The 14,315-nt window shown below is 38.0% G+C and overlaps 1 protein-coding gene across 1 annotated transcript; it reads right to left on the bottom strand.

Moving 5' to 3' along the window:
- Positions 1 to 6: 6 nt before the first annotated feature.
- Positions 7 to 12,479, bottom strand: LOC130182640 (neutrophil collagenase). Its single transcript, XM_056397703.1, has 10 exons — positions 11,884 to 12,479; positions 9,768 to 10,024; positions 7,275 to 7,423; positions 7,036 to 7,161; positions 6,424 to 6,585; positions 5,408 to 5,537; positions 5,132 to 5,268; positions 4,834 to 4,993; positions 1,393 to 1,493; positions 7 to 1,077 (listed from the first exon to the last, which is right to left on the bottom strand). The coding sequence occupies exons 1-10, from the start codon at positions 12,019 to 12,021 to the stop codon at positions 941 to 943; spliced, it is 1,497 nt and encodes a 498-aa protein (XP_056253678.1). The 5' UTR covers positions 12,022 to 12,479; the 3' UTR covers positions 7 to 940.
- Between the last annotated feature and the right edge of the window lie 1,836 nt (positions 12,480 to 14,315).

Genomic DNA, 14,315 nt, shown 5'->3' with positions numbered 1-14,315 from the left:
TATAATATGTCAGAAATATGCTCTACCATGCAATGTAAAGAAATCCTTTAAAAAGACCCAAATTCTATCCGTCGAGGAACATTCAGCAACAGATGGACCTCATTGTGATCTTGTTTTTGGTAGCCTTCAAAACATTTCTGGATCTACAAATTAATTGAGATTTGAAAGAGATTTGTTTTTTGTGATATGACCTAATTTTAAGTCAACGAAATTATACCGGTAAAATAGTTATTAAAATGAGAAGAAATAATAGAAAACACATAATCATGACTTGAAATGTACCATCATATGCAGCAGTAACAGCTGAAAATTCACATATTGTTATTAAATTAAACATTAGGCACTTGATGAAAAAAACTAAAATCAGTTCAGTCTATCATTTGTTTGTGAGTCAACTGCAGGTGGTTAATGTCTGTAATATTCCATCACCTCATTATACATTAATAGTAATGGAAAGCTACATTTTGGTCAGTGTTACCCAATATTGGACACTGAGTAATGACGTGGTATGTAATGTACTGCCTCAGGTAAATTAGCAACACCTGTAAATGCAGAAACACAGACAGAATAAATGTGTTGTAATATGAAAAAAGCAAGTGATAAAAAGAATATCTTTAGAAAAAGTGTTGGTATCATTAAAGAAAACATCTAGCAGCAATATTTGAGCAAAGCACATATATTTCAAAACATGTGGAGTTATATTTCAAATCAAACACAACAAAACATTTTGATAAAATGTACACATGCCATTAATCCAAAATTGCATAAAACACTGAGGTAACACTTTCAACCACTTCCCTACATTAGTCATCAGTAAGCCTATTAGGTACATTGTGGTTATTGCTGAATTTACTGTTTTATCACACTTTTTCTACTGTATGCACGTAGAGTAGATACACAGCACCATTGTCATCAAGCTACATGAACTGCCTTCCTTCACTTATCTCTTCTCTGTCAGTATTTCATTGTTGTCCATCTTGCATTCCAGCAGGTCGTTAGCAGGGCTGGTGGAGACCACCCGTTTGAAGTTTGAGTCATATTTGTAGTGGGTATTTCCCTTGAAGAAGTGCACAAATCCTGTTGGGCATCAAGATTCATCATTGCTATTTATGAATCAAATGTATCAAATACATAATGCTATGTGTGGCATTTTTTGAACATCACTGTTCAAAGTAAGGTTTTTGGTTTACTGGACAGGAACTCACCATATTTAGCCTCGATTTTCTTCTATTTTTTTGTGCCAAAAGGTAACGTAGTAGAAAACCACCCAGTGTCAGTGAGAAATATACTGTATATTCTTTTGTTCACATTTCATTTAATGAGAGTGTATTGTTGAAATGCAACTTTTTCAAAAAAAATACTGAAGACAGAAAAGGAAGGTTATGTAACTACCCTCATAAAAGACCGCTGCATCTATGGGAGCTGGAATCCCGGGCCACAGCTTCTCCATGAGTGTCGGTGATCCCTCCATCATCTTCTGCTGCTCATTGTACCTAGGTATGATACACAAAGAAAACAGGGTAGAACTTTGTCTGTGTTTGTCCTGCTGGCACTTTAAAAAAACCCACAATGTATGTGACAGAGCCAACTCAGTGACAGCAAACAATTCTAGTTAACTCAAACAGGAAATTTACAAGCTGTAATTACATCAAAACCCAAGAAGGAAGTAGTCTGGCCTGGTCTGGTCTGTGTATACTGTATACACAGCAACATAGTTATGGAGCTAATGCATAGCAATATGAGAATTTTTCAAGAGCATTAAAGAACTGTGGCATTATGGTTATGGTTAATGCACCACTAAGTACATGAACTTCATTAGAATACAGGTGAAACTCAAAAAATTAGAATATCGTGCAAAGGTTCATTTATTCCAGCAATTAGATTTACAAGGTGAAACTAATGTATAACATAGGTTCATAACATGCAACTCAAGATATTTCAAGCCTTCATTTGATATAATTTTGATGATTATGGCTTACAACTTATGAAAACCTCAAATTGAAAATCTCAAAAAATTAGAATATCACATACAATTAATAGAAAGGGGATTTTAAACAGAGAAATATTGGCCCTCTGAAAGGTTTAATCTTGCATATGTACTTAGTACTTGGTTTGGGCCCCTTTTGCATGAATTACTGCCTCAATGCAGCATGGCATGGATGCTATCAGCCTGTGGCACTGCTCAGGTGTTATGGAAGACCAGGATGCTTTGATAGCGGCCTTCAGCTCTGCTGCATTGTTCGGTCTCATGTCTCTCATCTTTCTCTTGGCAATGCCCCATAAATTCTCTATGGGGTTCAGGTCTGGCGAGTTTGCTGGCCAATCAAGCACCGTTATCTGATGGTTATTTAACCAGGTTTTGGTACTTTTGGCAGTGTGGGCAGGTGCCAAGTCCTGTTGGAAAATGAAGTCAGCATCTCCATAAAGCTTGTCTGCTGAAGGAACCATGAAGTGTTCTAAAATCTCCTGATAGACAGCTGCGTTGACTCTGGACTCAAAGCACAGTGGACCAACACCAGCAGATGACATGGCTCCCCAAACCAACACAGACTGAGGAAACTTCACACTGGACTTCATGCATCTTGGATTGTGTGCATCTCCATTCTTCCTCCAGACTCTGGGACCTTGGTTTCCAAATGAGATGCAAAATTTGTTCTCATTAGAAAAGAGGACTTTGGACCACTGAGCAACAGACCAGTTCCTTTTGTCTTTAGCCCAGGTAAGACGCTTCTGACGTTGTTTGTTGTTCAGGAGCGGCTTGATAAGAGGAATACGACATTTGAAGCCCATTTGCAGGATCCGTGTGTGTGTGGTGGCTCTTGATGTACTAACTCCAGCCTCGGTCCACTCCTTGTGAAGTTCCCCCACACTTTTGAATGGCCTTTTCCTGACAATCCTCTCCAGACTCCAGTCATCCCTGCGGCTTGTGCACCTTTTTCTTCCACACTTTTCCCTTCCAGCTAACTTTCCATTAATGTGCTTTGATACAGCACTTTGAGAACATCCAACTTCTTTTGCAATTACCTTTTGAGGCTTTCCCTCCTTGTGGAGGGTGTCAATGATGGTTTTCTGCACAACTGTCAGGTCAGCAGTCTTCCCCATGATTGTGAATTCTACTGAACCAGACTGAGAGACCATTTAAAGACTCAGGAACCCTTCACAGGTGTTTTGAATTAATTAGCTGATGAGCGTGTGACACTTTGAGCCTATAGTATTGAACCTTTTCCAAATATTCTAATTTTCTGAGATTTGGAATTTGGGGTTTTCAAAAACTGTAAGCCATGATCATCAAGATTATAACAAATAAAGCCTTGACATATCTCACTTTGCATGTACTGAGTTTATATCACGTGTTAGTTTCACATTTGAAGTTGAATTGCTGACTTGAATGAACTTTTGAACGATATTCTAATTTTTTGAGTTTCACCTGTATGTGCGCCTCATAATAAATGGATTATTTTCAGCTTAATTTTAATGGTGGACTTTTGGAAAAGTCTATTTTTTTCTGTTTGATAGAAGAGCTTTTTCTCCTCAGGCACATCACCAGTTACAGAATATTTAATGTATTTGCTGGTTTAAACGTATAATGCAGCACTGCACTTGTATTAAATAATATCAGACATTCTCTGAACAGGAAACATCACTATGCTGCCCTATTTCTTGATTTCCAGTTCAATGGATGCAGGCATCATGGTTCCAGTGTCCATTGAAAGCATTTCAGAAGCAGAACATCTTCAAATTGTCTTTTGCAAAGATTTTTCATGTTTTACAAGTTATAAAATACACCTGTATCTGTACTTCTGTGGGTTGATTGCAGAAAACAGCAAGCTGTCATGTTTACAGTTGGCATTTGTACTTTCTGAATAGTGTATCTTAGCAGGAGAAAAATAGTGGTATTCCTTCAGGAAAAAGATTAAATGAGAAGTATTTTGCTGTACTAACTGTTAATCAATAATTAAATATTAAATGTTTATTGTAAATAAACAAAGGAATGTATATTAATTTAAAAGCTTACTTTATGCTATAGACCTAGAATATAGCTGCAACAGAGCCAGAAAGCAATGCAGATGCATACAGTGGTCCATTCCACTAGACTAAACAAAAGACACTGTCTTGATTCTATCATTTGTCTGGTGGAACACAGACAATCTCCACTGATGGTCTCAGATCACCCTGCCATGTTGCAATTATTGGGGGTACCCCAGGGATCTGTTCTTGGTCCTTTATTATTTCTTATCTATAAAAGCAATAGTAATACTCTAACACAGAACTATATATCAATTTTTATAACAGTTATATAGGCTGAAAATAGACATCAAGTAGAACAATTCCCAAGTGGAAGCGATATCTCGCCTTACATCTGTACAGGGTTCTGTAGTTGGTTGTTTGACTCTGCTTGCCTCTCTGTGAAAGTCACAGAACGCCACAGATTTATATTGATTTTTCTATGTAGATGATACAATCTTATATACATTTTAGGTCTTCTTCAAAAGAAGTCATGTCTACATTCTGCCCTAACATTCTTCAGACATCTCTGTAATCTTAAATTTGTCCTGAGGGGGAAATGCATTTTATTCTCAAGAAGCCATTATATTAAATCATACATCTCCCTGCTATCCATACACATAATGTCACTACGATTGAAGTTATTCAGTCTTGTCACCTGGTCTGTAAGACATTTCCACCATAATATGATGCACAAACTACATGAACATTCACCAGAAAAGTGTTTGATTCTCAAAATAGTATTCAAATGAAACCTACACCATGGGTGGTTAGCTTAGCTTAACATAAAAACTGGAACCAAGGGGGAAACTGTAGGATCTTACATACTTCCAACACTCATGGCCAGTGAAGAACACAGTGTAGCGTTCAATTCGGAAATGAAGAGCAGCATCTACAGATTTTATTCTGGAGGGGAAGCCCAAGTCTGAGATGTTTCTAGGATAACCCTCCTCAAGTTTTAGCTGCCTCAGCACCCAGTGCTGATTACCTGAAACAAAAACACTGCTGTCACACATTTCATATGCACTACCCATTCAGGTATATCTGCTTTTTCATTATAAATTCAATTTTAAGTGCATATACTGCGCAACTCATAATGGTCTTTTGGGATATCATTTAATTTTACCTTTGAAAAACACAATTACATTCCTCTCCACATTCTCATAGACAGCATCTAAGTAAGGAGGTACCGTGTCTGGCCACAGACTGCTTATCAGAGTGATTCCAGTTTCATCAAAATGAGGATGTCTGCGCCACATAAATCTGAAAAGGCAGAAAGTTATCTCAAACATCATTTGAATAATTGTTTCTTCCAATATTACTGGACCAAGGTGACACCAGGTAAGAATCAAGTCTACCTGTCCCCCTACATTATGTAGGCATACTGTGAAAGTTTTCATACCTGTCTTTGAAAAAAACGACCTCCTGTTGTAATTCTGATACGGCATCAAAAGACAAATCTGGATCACATTTGTCAGGTGTTCTTGGAGGAGGCTTTTTTGAGAATAGTGAAGCAAAACTGGGACTGATACCTGCAGGCAAGTAAATAAGTCAATAAAAGTTGCAGACGAATGCAAGTGTAGTGTAATTTACTGGGCATTTCTGTGCTGTTTGTGTTATGCTCTTATCAAATTTATTATTGCACAACTTTGACAGAAACCTATTTTGATGCTTTCTGCCAACAGATTTCATTCTTCGTAATGAGCTGCTTTCGTCAGCTGTTTTATCAGCCTGCACATAACATGCAAAACTGAATGTCTAAAGTAATAAACTGCATATATGTTGATGTGATTTAACCAACACGCATTTATTACATACTACAGCTATATATATATATATATATATATATATATTTTTTTTTTTTAGATAACAAGAAACCTTTCAACCTGAAATCAACTGAAATGCAAAAAATTAGTCAAATTCTGTCATACTCATGTAGACTGAGAATTTTGATTTTGAAATAAATCTCTGATGCTGGCAATATAAATAATGACTTCACTGTCACTGAACAAATTTCAGTAGTATTGTGTTGAAACATTAAAAAGAGGATGCTGTGGTTTGAAGCTGTTTGGCACTGGTTTCCCACACTACTGGTGTGTGAACAACGGACGTTGTTATCTGCAACAAATGACTGTGTAATTACTCACATACGTTCAAGTTCATGTTCAGTGGTACTGAAGTGATGTTTCAATATTTTACATGCAAAAACTATCCAATATACATGTGTACATTGAAAAATGTGAATACATTTTTGTTTGAGATCAAAGCTGAGGTTATTTTGAATCTCACATCTCACAATGCAATCACAGGGTTAGCATGTTTTTCATTTCTATTCGTCTGCTTTGGAAACGAATCAGCAACCTCTCTGAAACCAGTCATTGAAATAATGCCCCATCTTTTGAATCCAGCTCAACTCACCATACAGGTGTTGGACATCTTTGACGTCGCGAAAAGAGAGCTGCAGGTCATAAGTGGGGGCAAAGTTGTATACTGGGTACATGATGGCTCCCGGGTCAGATGAGTGGGGCAGGCCAAGTGCATGGCCAAATTCATGGACTGCCACAGCAAATAGGTTGAAACCTTGAGCAGGAACATAAGCCATGGGAGGTTAAGGTTAAGCTGCACAAAACAATTAGATAGATGTAAACATAAATGTAGTGTAAGGATTTGTGGTCACTCCAGGTGTGGTTAGTTTGTTGATCACATTTGGTTTCCCAAACAAAATATCATGCACAGTATATGTCAAATCTTAACATTTATATATATAACCCCCATATAACCCCTGTAAAACTGCAACTGGTCATTTTTACACTTCAGTATTTATATGGGTTGTATGATTTTAAGAAAAAAAGACATGTACGTAAAGATACCGTGTTTAGTGAGCTTTAGAGCTGTTTCCAATGTCAAACTGTTCTTTTAGCTACCACCAAAATTACACTAATCCTGTTTCCTGCAGGTTTTTCATACACCTACCATAGAGCCTACATGTTTGTATCGAAGAGGATTAGAGGGTTTTTTCAATTGTAGTACCAGTAGTATTAAAGCTCCAGTCTTCATCAGCATCAAAGTGCACATCTCCGCCAATACCAGCCCCAGGCATAAAGGCATGAGCCAGGATTCCGCCTGTGCCATCAAAAGGTGCGCCATCCTTATGGTCTGCAAGAAACAGCACAGTTAACCATTCCACTCAGTAAATCCTTAATGCCACATGTCAGAGACAGGACTTCTGTGCAATACTATTTGACTGAGGAGATCTTTATAGACCTCACCGCCATTATAGAAGGAGATGACAATGTCAGCCTCTTTCCTGCTCCGCTTGCGAAATTTAACAGCCGCGACACTGGACCAGAGTTTCCATGCCGCCCTGATGACTTTGTGAACATTTGAGGCTGATTTGGGGAGGTTGGAGCCAGCTATCCTGAGGAACAAATACAGAATTGTACTAATTAACGGTGGAAAGAAAGATAGCGTAGAAATTTCAAGCAGTGGCAGCGTGACAGCCGAATGTCATCCTCAACATAATTGCATCCTCAAGATGGAAATATCAGAGGAACAGCAAAAGAGGAGAAGGTAAGATGAACAAAAATTGAAGAAGAAGAGCAGTGATCAGGCTGCGTTAACATTGGTAAGGCTTTTCCAGTGGTGGAGACTACAAAGTCAAACTGGTAAAGAGGCCAAGAGTGAAGAGACTGGTAAAAACTAACTTTGCGGATGTTTCGACGGTACACTGGCCGACAGCGTGTTTGCCTACTGCTAACAGGGATTGAGAGTTTGCTCTGTTTCTGTTTGACAGGTGGGTAACATTAGTGTTGCCAACAGTTCAGTTTTGTTTTATCTTATTTACCCAACTGGTTAGTTAGCAAGTAGGTCCCGGTGCCACTTTTCTTTTTTTCTTTTTTTTTTTGGTTTCTTTAAATTACTTGCCCGCGGACATTCGGATGACTTTCAATTTCGCCAAAATATGCTGTTGTGATGTTAGATAGTAACAGGAGAGATGTGAGTATCACTGTCCATGCTGGCTACGAGAAACTGTCTCATCCTCTTTGTATGTTAGCTATGCAGTTTGCTATCTAGCTGTTGTCTCTGTATCATGTTATTTGTTTGTATAACGTGCAAAAGGTTTTACAGCCACAAAGACCTAAAAATACATGTTTGCTAGCACAGTGGAGTTTTCTGGTTTGGATGCATTGGTAACGATACCTTCCTTGTTAGCTTAGCTACAAACCTCCGGCCCTCTCCTCTGTCACTGTAGGTATGTAAAAACAATCTAAACAACTAACTCTCTTTAGTTTTTATTCCACTGTGTTTATGGTGCTGTGTTTGTGTGCCTGTCAGTTGTTTGATGATGTTTTATATTATAAGATTTGTTTTGCTTCAGCTATGAGAAAGAGTATTCACTTCCCCCCTGTATAAGATGCTCGGGACTCTGGCAATGCCTGTTCATTCATTTTGGAGGTGGAGTTTCTAAAGAAGCACTGAGATGAGGGGCGTATATGTTTTGCTGTTGCGTTCAAATATCAACAGTCTTTCTCCAGCAGTGCTTACTCTACCTTTAATGTAAATTCATCTTTACTAATCTGACACATTTAATGCTTTTTGTCACATTTGTCACTTTTTTTTCTCAGCTGTTACAGCGTAGAATAACCTTTATAATGGCGGCGTATGGCTCTGTGGATGGTCATGACTGTTCCTGAAATATCTCAACAATTCATTTATTTTATATCATCATCAGAGGGATTGCCATGAACCTTTGTACAAAGATTCCAGGTACCAGGAAAATGAATCCTACTGACTACGGTGATCGTCTTTTCATATTGTGCCATCAGAGGGTCAGAGTCTTCCACTCGATACACTGAAACATTCATGGTTCCAGAGAATGAGTCTTTAAGAGTTTGGTGATTTTCTGACTGCACCGTCATGGGGTGGACATTTGGTACAGGCATTAATGTCCTCTTCAGGTCAAAGTTTCAGTTTGTCCAACACCTGGTTTATGACCAAATACCTGAAAAAATGAATGACATGTTCATCAGCCTCAGCTGTACTTTGTGTTAAGTGTTAGCTGTAATGTTAGTATGGAATATGTATATGTATATGTAATTTATATGTGTATATGTATTGTGGCCCTGAGAGCTCAACTCACTGCAGTTTTAGAAAGCACATGCAAGTAGACAAAACAAAAACCAATTCAGAAAACATCAATTTGACAACACATGCTGCAAATACTCACAACACAACGGACGTGTTTCCAGGGGGCACTAAAAAGTGATGAACACTGGCTGCAACAATGGTGCGTCTCTTTAAATGTTACTGCTACAAGGAATTGTGGGACATTTCTCATTTGGGCATTTCTCCTTTCCTTTTGTAAAAGAAGATCCAGTGTTTCCCACGCTAAAGGAGATAAGCTGGGAATCACTGAATCACCTTTCCTTATCATTTCAGAGAATGGGACCAGCTCTTATCATGGCTGCCGCTTAGAAACTTCCGGGTCATTTCACTCAGTTTCAACCTTCCTAAGCAAAAAAAAACCTTTTCTTCCACAGCAGTTGACGTGAGTTGTGTGAGATAGTCATGCATAGTCGGTACATTACCTGCATTAGATGTTCATTTTGAAATTGTTTTCTGAATTTGTTTTCCTTTTGCTGTTTGCCTGTGTGTTCTTAAGTTGCAGCTCTCAGTGCCGCCCTAGCAGTGATGGGATGTGCTTGCATCTCAGTAGAAAATCAGCACCATTTACCGCACTGCTTTCTGATCATTTTTCTAACCTGTAGCTGAGGGTGCTCCTCTTCCAGCGAATTCCGTTACCAAATCGTTCCACATCTGACAGACCACATCGCGGCCTCTTCATAACCGCCACAGTCTCTTCGGTCAGCTCTCCACTTGGCGGTAAACCAAAGAAGCGCTGCATGCCTTGCAGTTTATCACAGAGTCCGGTATCCCAGTCAGCATCACCAGCCGTGTCTGCATTCCTCTTCTCTCTCTCTGACTTGGGCTGGTAGCCGTAGAAGTGCTGTAGATATTCCTGAAGATGATAATTCAGTCAGTGCGCAAAATGGTGCGTTACTACAGTCAACTGAAAGGTGACACACGTTTGCTGAGATCTGACAGAAAAAAAAAAAAAGCCAGATGCTGCCACACGCAGCTTGAAAACAATTTGTAGAAGGTAAACTCCTTATTTTCCAACAATGTCACGTCAGTTGAGGAGTAACACTAATGTTCAGCCATTCATGAAATGGCGTCAATCTTTACAGTAAACATTCCAAACATTTTCTCAAACCTTTAATAACAGTATGCGGCAGAAAATAACCATGTAATTTTAGGTGCAGACAACAGTCACACAAAGTCTAAAGACTCTGTAGCCTGCAGCTCTGCAAACATTTGTATAATAATCTTCAAGGCCAGATGTTCTTTCCTTTTTTTTTTACTCCAGCACCTCTGTAACGTGAGCGCTGATTGTTCCAGACGGATTTTGTACGTGAGCCCAAGAGAAAGAAAGTGTAATACAATCAGAGATTTGTGATGATATTTTTTAGAAGTATTATTGTTAATAGTCCATCTAAAGATTCTGATGGGCGTCCACTGATAAATCCTTCAGTTTAAAGCTGATTCCAGTTTGTTCACAAAATATATTAATGCAATTTGACTACTTTTGGGCCAACAAATAAAAACTGATCAAAGAACTAGCTCCGGGGGCCGATAGTGAGGCCTATATGATATATTTGAGACACTGTAGATTTGATATATTTTAGAAATATTAACACATTTGACCTTTTTTTTTTATAAAAACATAAAATAAATATCAGATTTAAAAAAAACCTTTACCTGAATAAAATATACTCTTAAGTTGAAGAAGTTTTCTATTTTTTAATAAAGGAACTAATTGATCAAACAATACATAAAAAGACTAAGTATTAACAAGCATTTACTACCAACTTTCGACATTTCCGACACTTCATGCTGCAGACATATTCAGTCAGTATTCATAATGTATTAAGTTTCAATACCCAGACTTATAAGAGATTAGACTCAGTGACCAAAATGTTTGTCCTGGAAATGTTGGGCCACACAAAATTTACAGAACATATTATTTAACATCTTACTGAACATAGAGAACATGAAGATAAAAATGTGTGATCTCAGTTAATAAAGTCAACATCATGATTTATCAGAAGGTATTTAAGTTAACTTTCTCTCCATCATCAAGCTGACATAATGACAGGACTGATATTAATAAAATATATTTTACTTGGTAAATGTTGTAATTAACACAGTGGCAGAAATGTCAAGCAGGTATCTGATTTGAACCTGTGCACTGGAATGTTTTCCAATGTGTTTACAACTCTCATCAAATCCAAGTCATTTAACTTGAACATAACTTTTTATAATGTAGTGGTGGAAAAAATAATAGGAATACCAGGCTTCCGTCAGTCACTATCATGAGAAAAAAAATGCCAATATAAAATAAAAATCAGTTACATGTCAAGAGAAATGTTTGTCTGTGTAACTGATAGTTTCCATATATGTTAAAGTATATCCCCACAGCAACAATTCTACAAGCAATTTCATGTTGCCATAAATTCGTGGACCGGTGGAAAAAGATTCCTGGAGCCATATACAGTATTTTTCTGGAAGCGAAAACTCAGATCCTATCAGTGGGTCAACAATGAGGTCATTAATGAAGCTTTTAGGGACACTTAGTTGACCTTACAAATCTCTACCTGAGCAGGGCTCCACTCACGCCGAGGTATTGGGGCTCTAAAGCTGTCAAGAGCAAATCTCCCATAAATACAACAACACAATCCGAGCACAGAGACCTGTAAATCCAGCAGCTGGTCTCTCAAACTTTTTTACATCACATGCCATGTATAAAGTGATAAATACCTTTGCAAACTCCTGGTCAGCTTCAGATGAACCAGCATGGGGTGGTGTGTGCAGGTCTGGGTTTCGGAGAGGCAAGCTCATGACGAGAGTTTGGCCGGGCACCAGAAGAGTCAGACGAATCAGCCAGAACATCTTCATGTTCGTCAGGTCTGGAGTCCCAGTCAGTCAGACTGTCTTTGGGAGCTGCAGATACACAGGGCTGTGTGCAAAGCTGCGGTGACCACCTGTTAATTATGTGTGGCTGCTCCTGTCCCAACAAGAACAGCAAGGGGGCTCAGCGCATAAATAGGGTCTTTTTTAATGTTGTGTCCAAGTGACATAAGACCCATATTTATACAGCGTCACAGAGTAGAAAATCAGTCATAACCTGCCCAAAATTCCAAGAAACAGTTTTGATCAGATTTAGAGATAAAAGTTATGGACCATATCTCATCCAGGGTTCATGCGAACTGCAGAGTTGCTATAGGCTGCAGATGACAGATGAAAAAGACAGTATGAATATGCTAATTCAGAATTCGAAGGAAGAATTCCTTCGGATGATTCTGCCAGGGATAATCCTATGTTGGGATCTACGTAACTGTCTACTTTGCCGAAAAACAACTTTCATATAATTTCATTTCACACACAAAAGAATTTCTGAGTCTTTTGTTCATCTGTGAAAACAACCCCTGAGAGGCAAGTGAAAAAAAAAAAAGAAGTCTACTTTTTTTTTTCATCCATGAAAACAACCCCTGAGGTACAAGTGAATTTTTTTTTAATTCTTTTTTTATTGTATTACTTCCTGATCCATTTAAAGACTTCTATGAGATTCAGCTGTGAACAAAACTAATTTAGGACCAGTGAAATAAATTAAATTATAGGCATCCAACAAGAAGAAAAAGGAAATTAGATTAAATGCAAAAACATAAATAAAAAAAATACCTAGTACACAAAACCCAAAAAGTTTGGATCTACCTGCCTGATACTCAAAACCACTTATAAAATAGGGTGTACAAGAGAAAAAAGGCATTTGATGAAAAAAATAGACATTTTACAACTGATGGACATACAGGTGTTATGTACCTTATCCATCTTTCCCATTTTTTCTTCATCCATTTTTCCGATGTTTCCTTTAGTCTGTCAGCCGTCTGTTGGAGAAGACATGAAAAGAACTGAGACTTCACATGATATAAGACCAGCACAGTCTCCAGACTGAAATGACATGGAGCTGGTTTGGGATGAACTGGACAGAAGATGAAAACAAAGCAACCTGCAAGTGCAACACATTAGTGGGACCTTCTGCAACAGTGTTGGGACCATCCCTCTGAACAATGTTTGATTTCCCTGCTAGAAAGAACACCATGACTGTGTTAGGCTGTTGACTAAAACAAATAAATAATATTGGTATAATAACGTTTTTGTTTCATCTTTTATTTGTTCGGTACCATAGTTGCAGTAACATGTAACATATTGGGACAGTTGGACCATGATGCAGTGGATTTGCATATTCTGTTTAGTGTTATTTTTATGGTGGTGGATAATTTACGGGTTAAAAACCTAAATAGAATTATAGCCCACAGGTGTAAATTAATTATAGTCTTTTCTTTTACTGAACTGTCTGCAGCACGTTCCCGTTGTTGTATTTGTTTTGTATTTTGGTATGTTTTTGTCAGCCCGTGTAGTAGACAGCCGACAGGATGGAATACTTAGTCTAACCTTGAAGATGGGCATAGAAGAGATCCATGACTGCTGGTCTGGCAACTCCAAAATCAGGACTGATCAACCAAAACAAACACTGTTAATTCACAGAAATGTGATTAGAAACCTTCTATTGTAAATATACAATACAATTTAGTTATGTTTACTTCATTTTATGAAGTTTTTCCAACTTAAAAATGGCAACTAAAGTTTACTTATCCCCTTATCCTCTTACCTATTTAACTATTCAGTATTTCACTATTCAGTTTTTTCAGCTGCCTCTGGAACCACAATAGGCTTTATACATTTTTTCACTTCACCTTTAACTATGCAACAAAAAAAAATTAATTTGCCCAATTAGTATTTGGTTTATCACCAAAATCCTGCAAAACTAATGGCATGTCCATCAGCTTCAGCTGTACTTTGTGTGTGCTATTTAGCAAATTTTAGCATGCTAACACAACAAACCGAGATGGTAAACATGGTCAACCTGTTAAATATGCTAAATATGTTAGCAATTAGCTCAATGCAGATGACTGCAGATGAAGTCTTGTTAATGTTTTTCAGTTTTCATTTAGAGTTAAGGAAGAAATGTGCTTTATGTGTGAACTGCTAAAAGTCTGGTGCAGTTCTTTTTTTTTAAGTATATTTTTTGGGCATTTATTGGACAGGATAGTAGAGACAGAGAGGAAATGGGGAGGAATGACATGCAGCAAAGGCCATCTGATGCGGGACTCGAACCGGGGCCAACTGCA

This window comes from Seriola aureovittata, chromosome 15 (assembly GCF_021018895.1).
Source record: "Seriola aureovittata isolate HTS-2021-v1 ecotype China chromosome 15, ASM2101889v1, whole genome shotgun sequence".
NCBI classification, from domain to species: domain Eukaryota; kingdom Metazoa; phylum Chordata; class Actinopteri; order Carangiformes; family Carangidae; genus Seriola; species Seriola aureovittata.
This window is presented reverse-complemented; position numbering and strand designations above follow the sequence as displayed.

What these genes read in the sequence shown, in the direction of transcription:
- LOC130182640 (XM_056397703.1), bottom strand. Translation starts at nt 12,021, where the DNA reads ATGAAGATGTTCTGGCTGATTCGTCTGACTCTTCTGGTGCCCGGCCAA. An exon ending in TGTAATTGTGTTTTTCAAAG is followed by an intron (nt 4,994 to 5,131) that starts GTAAAATTAAAT and finishes TTTTTGTTTCAG; the next exon opens with GTAATCAGCACTGGGTGCTG. An exon ending in TGCAGCGGTCTTTTATGAGG is followed by an intron (nt 1,078 to 1,392) that starts GTAGTTACATAA and finishes GATGCCCAACAG; the next exon opens with GATTTGTGCACTTCTTCAAG.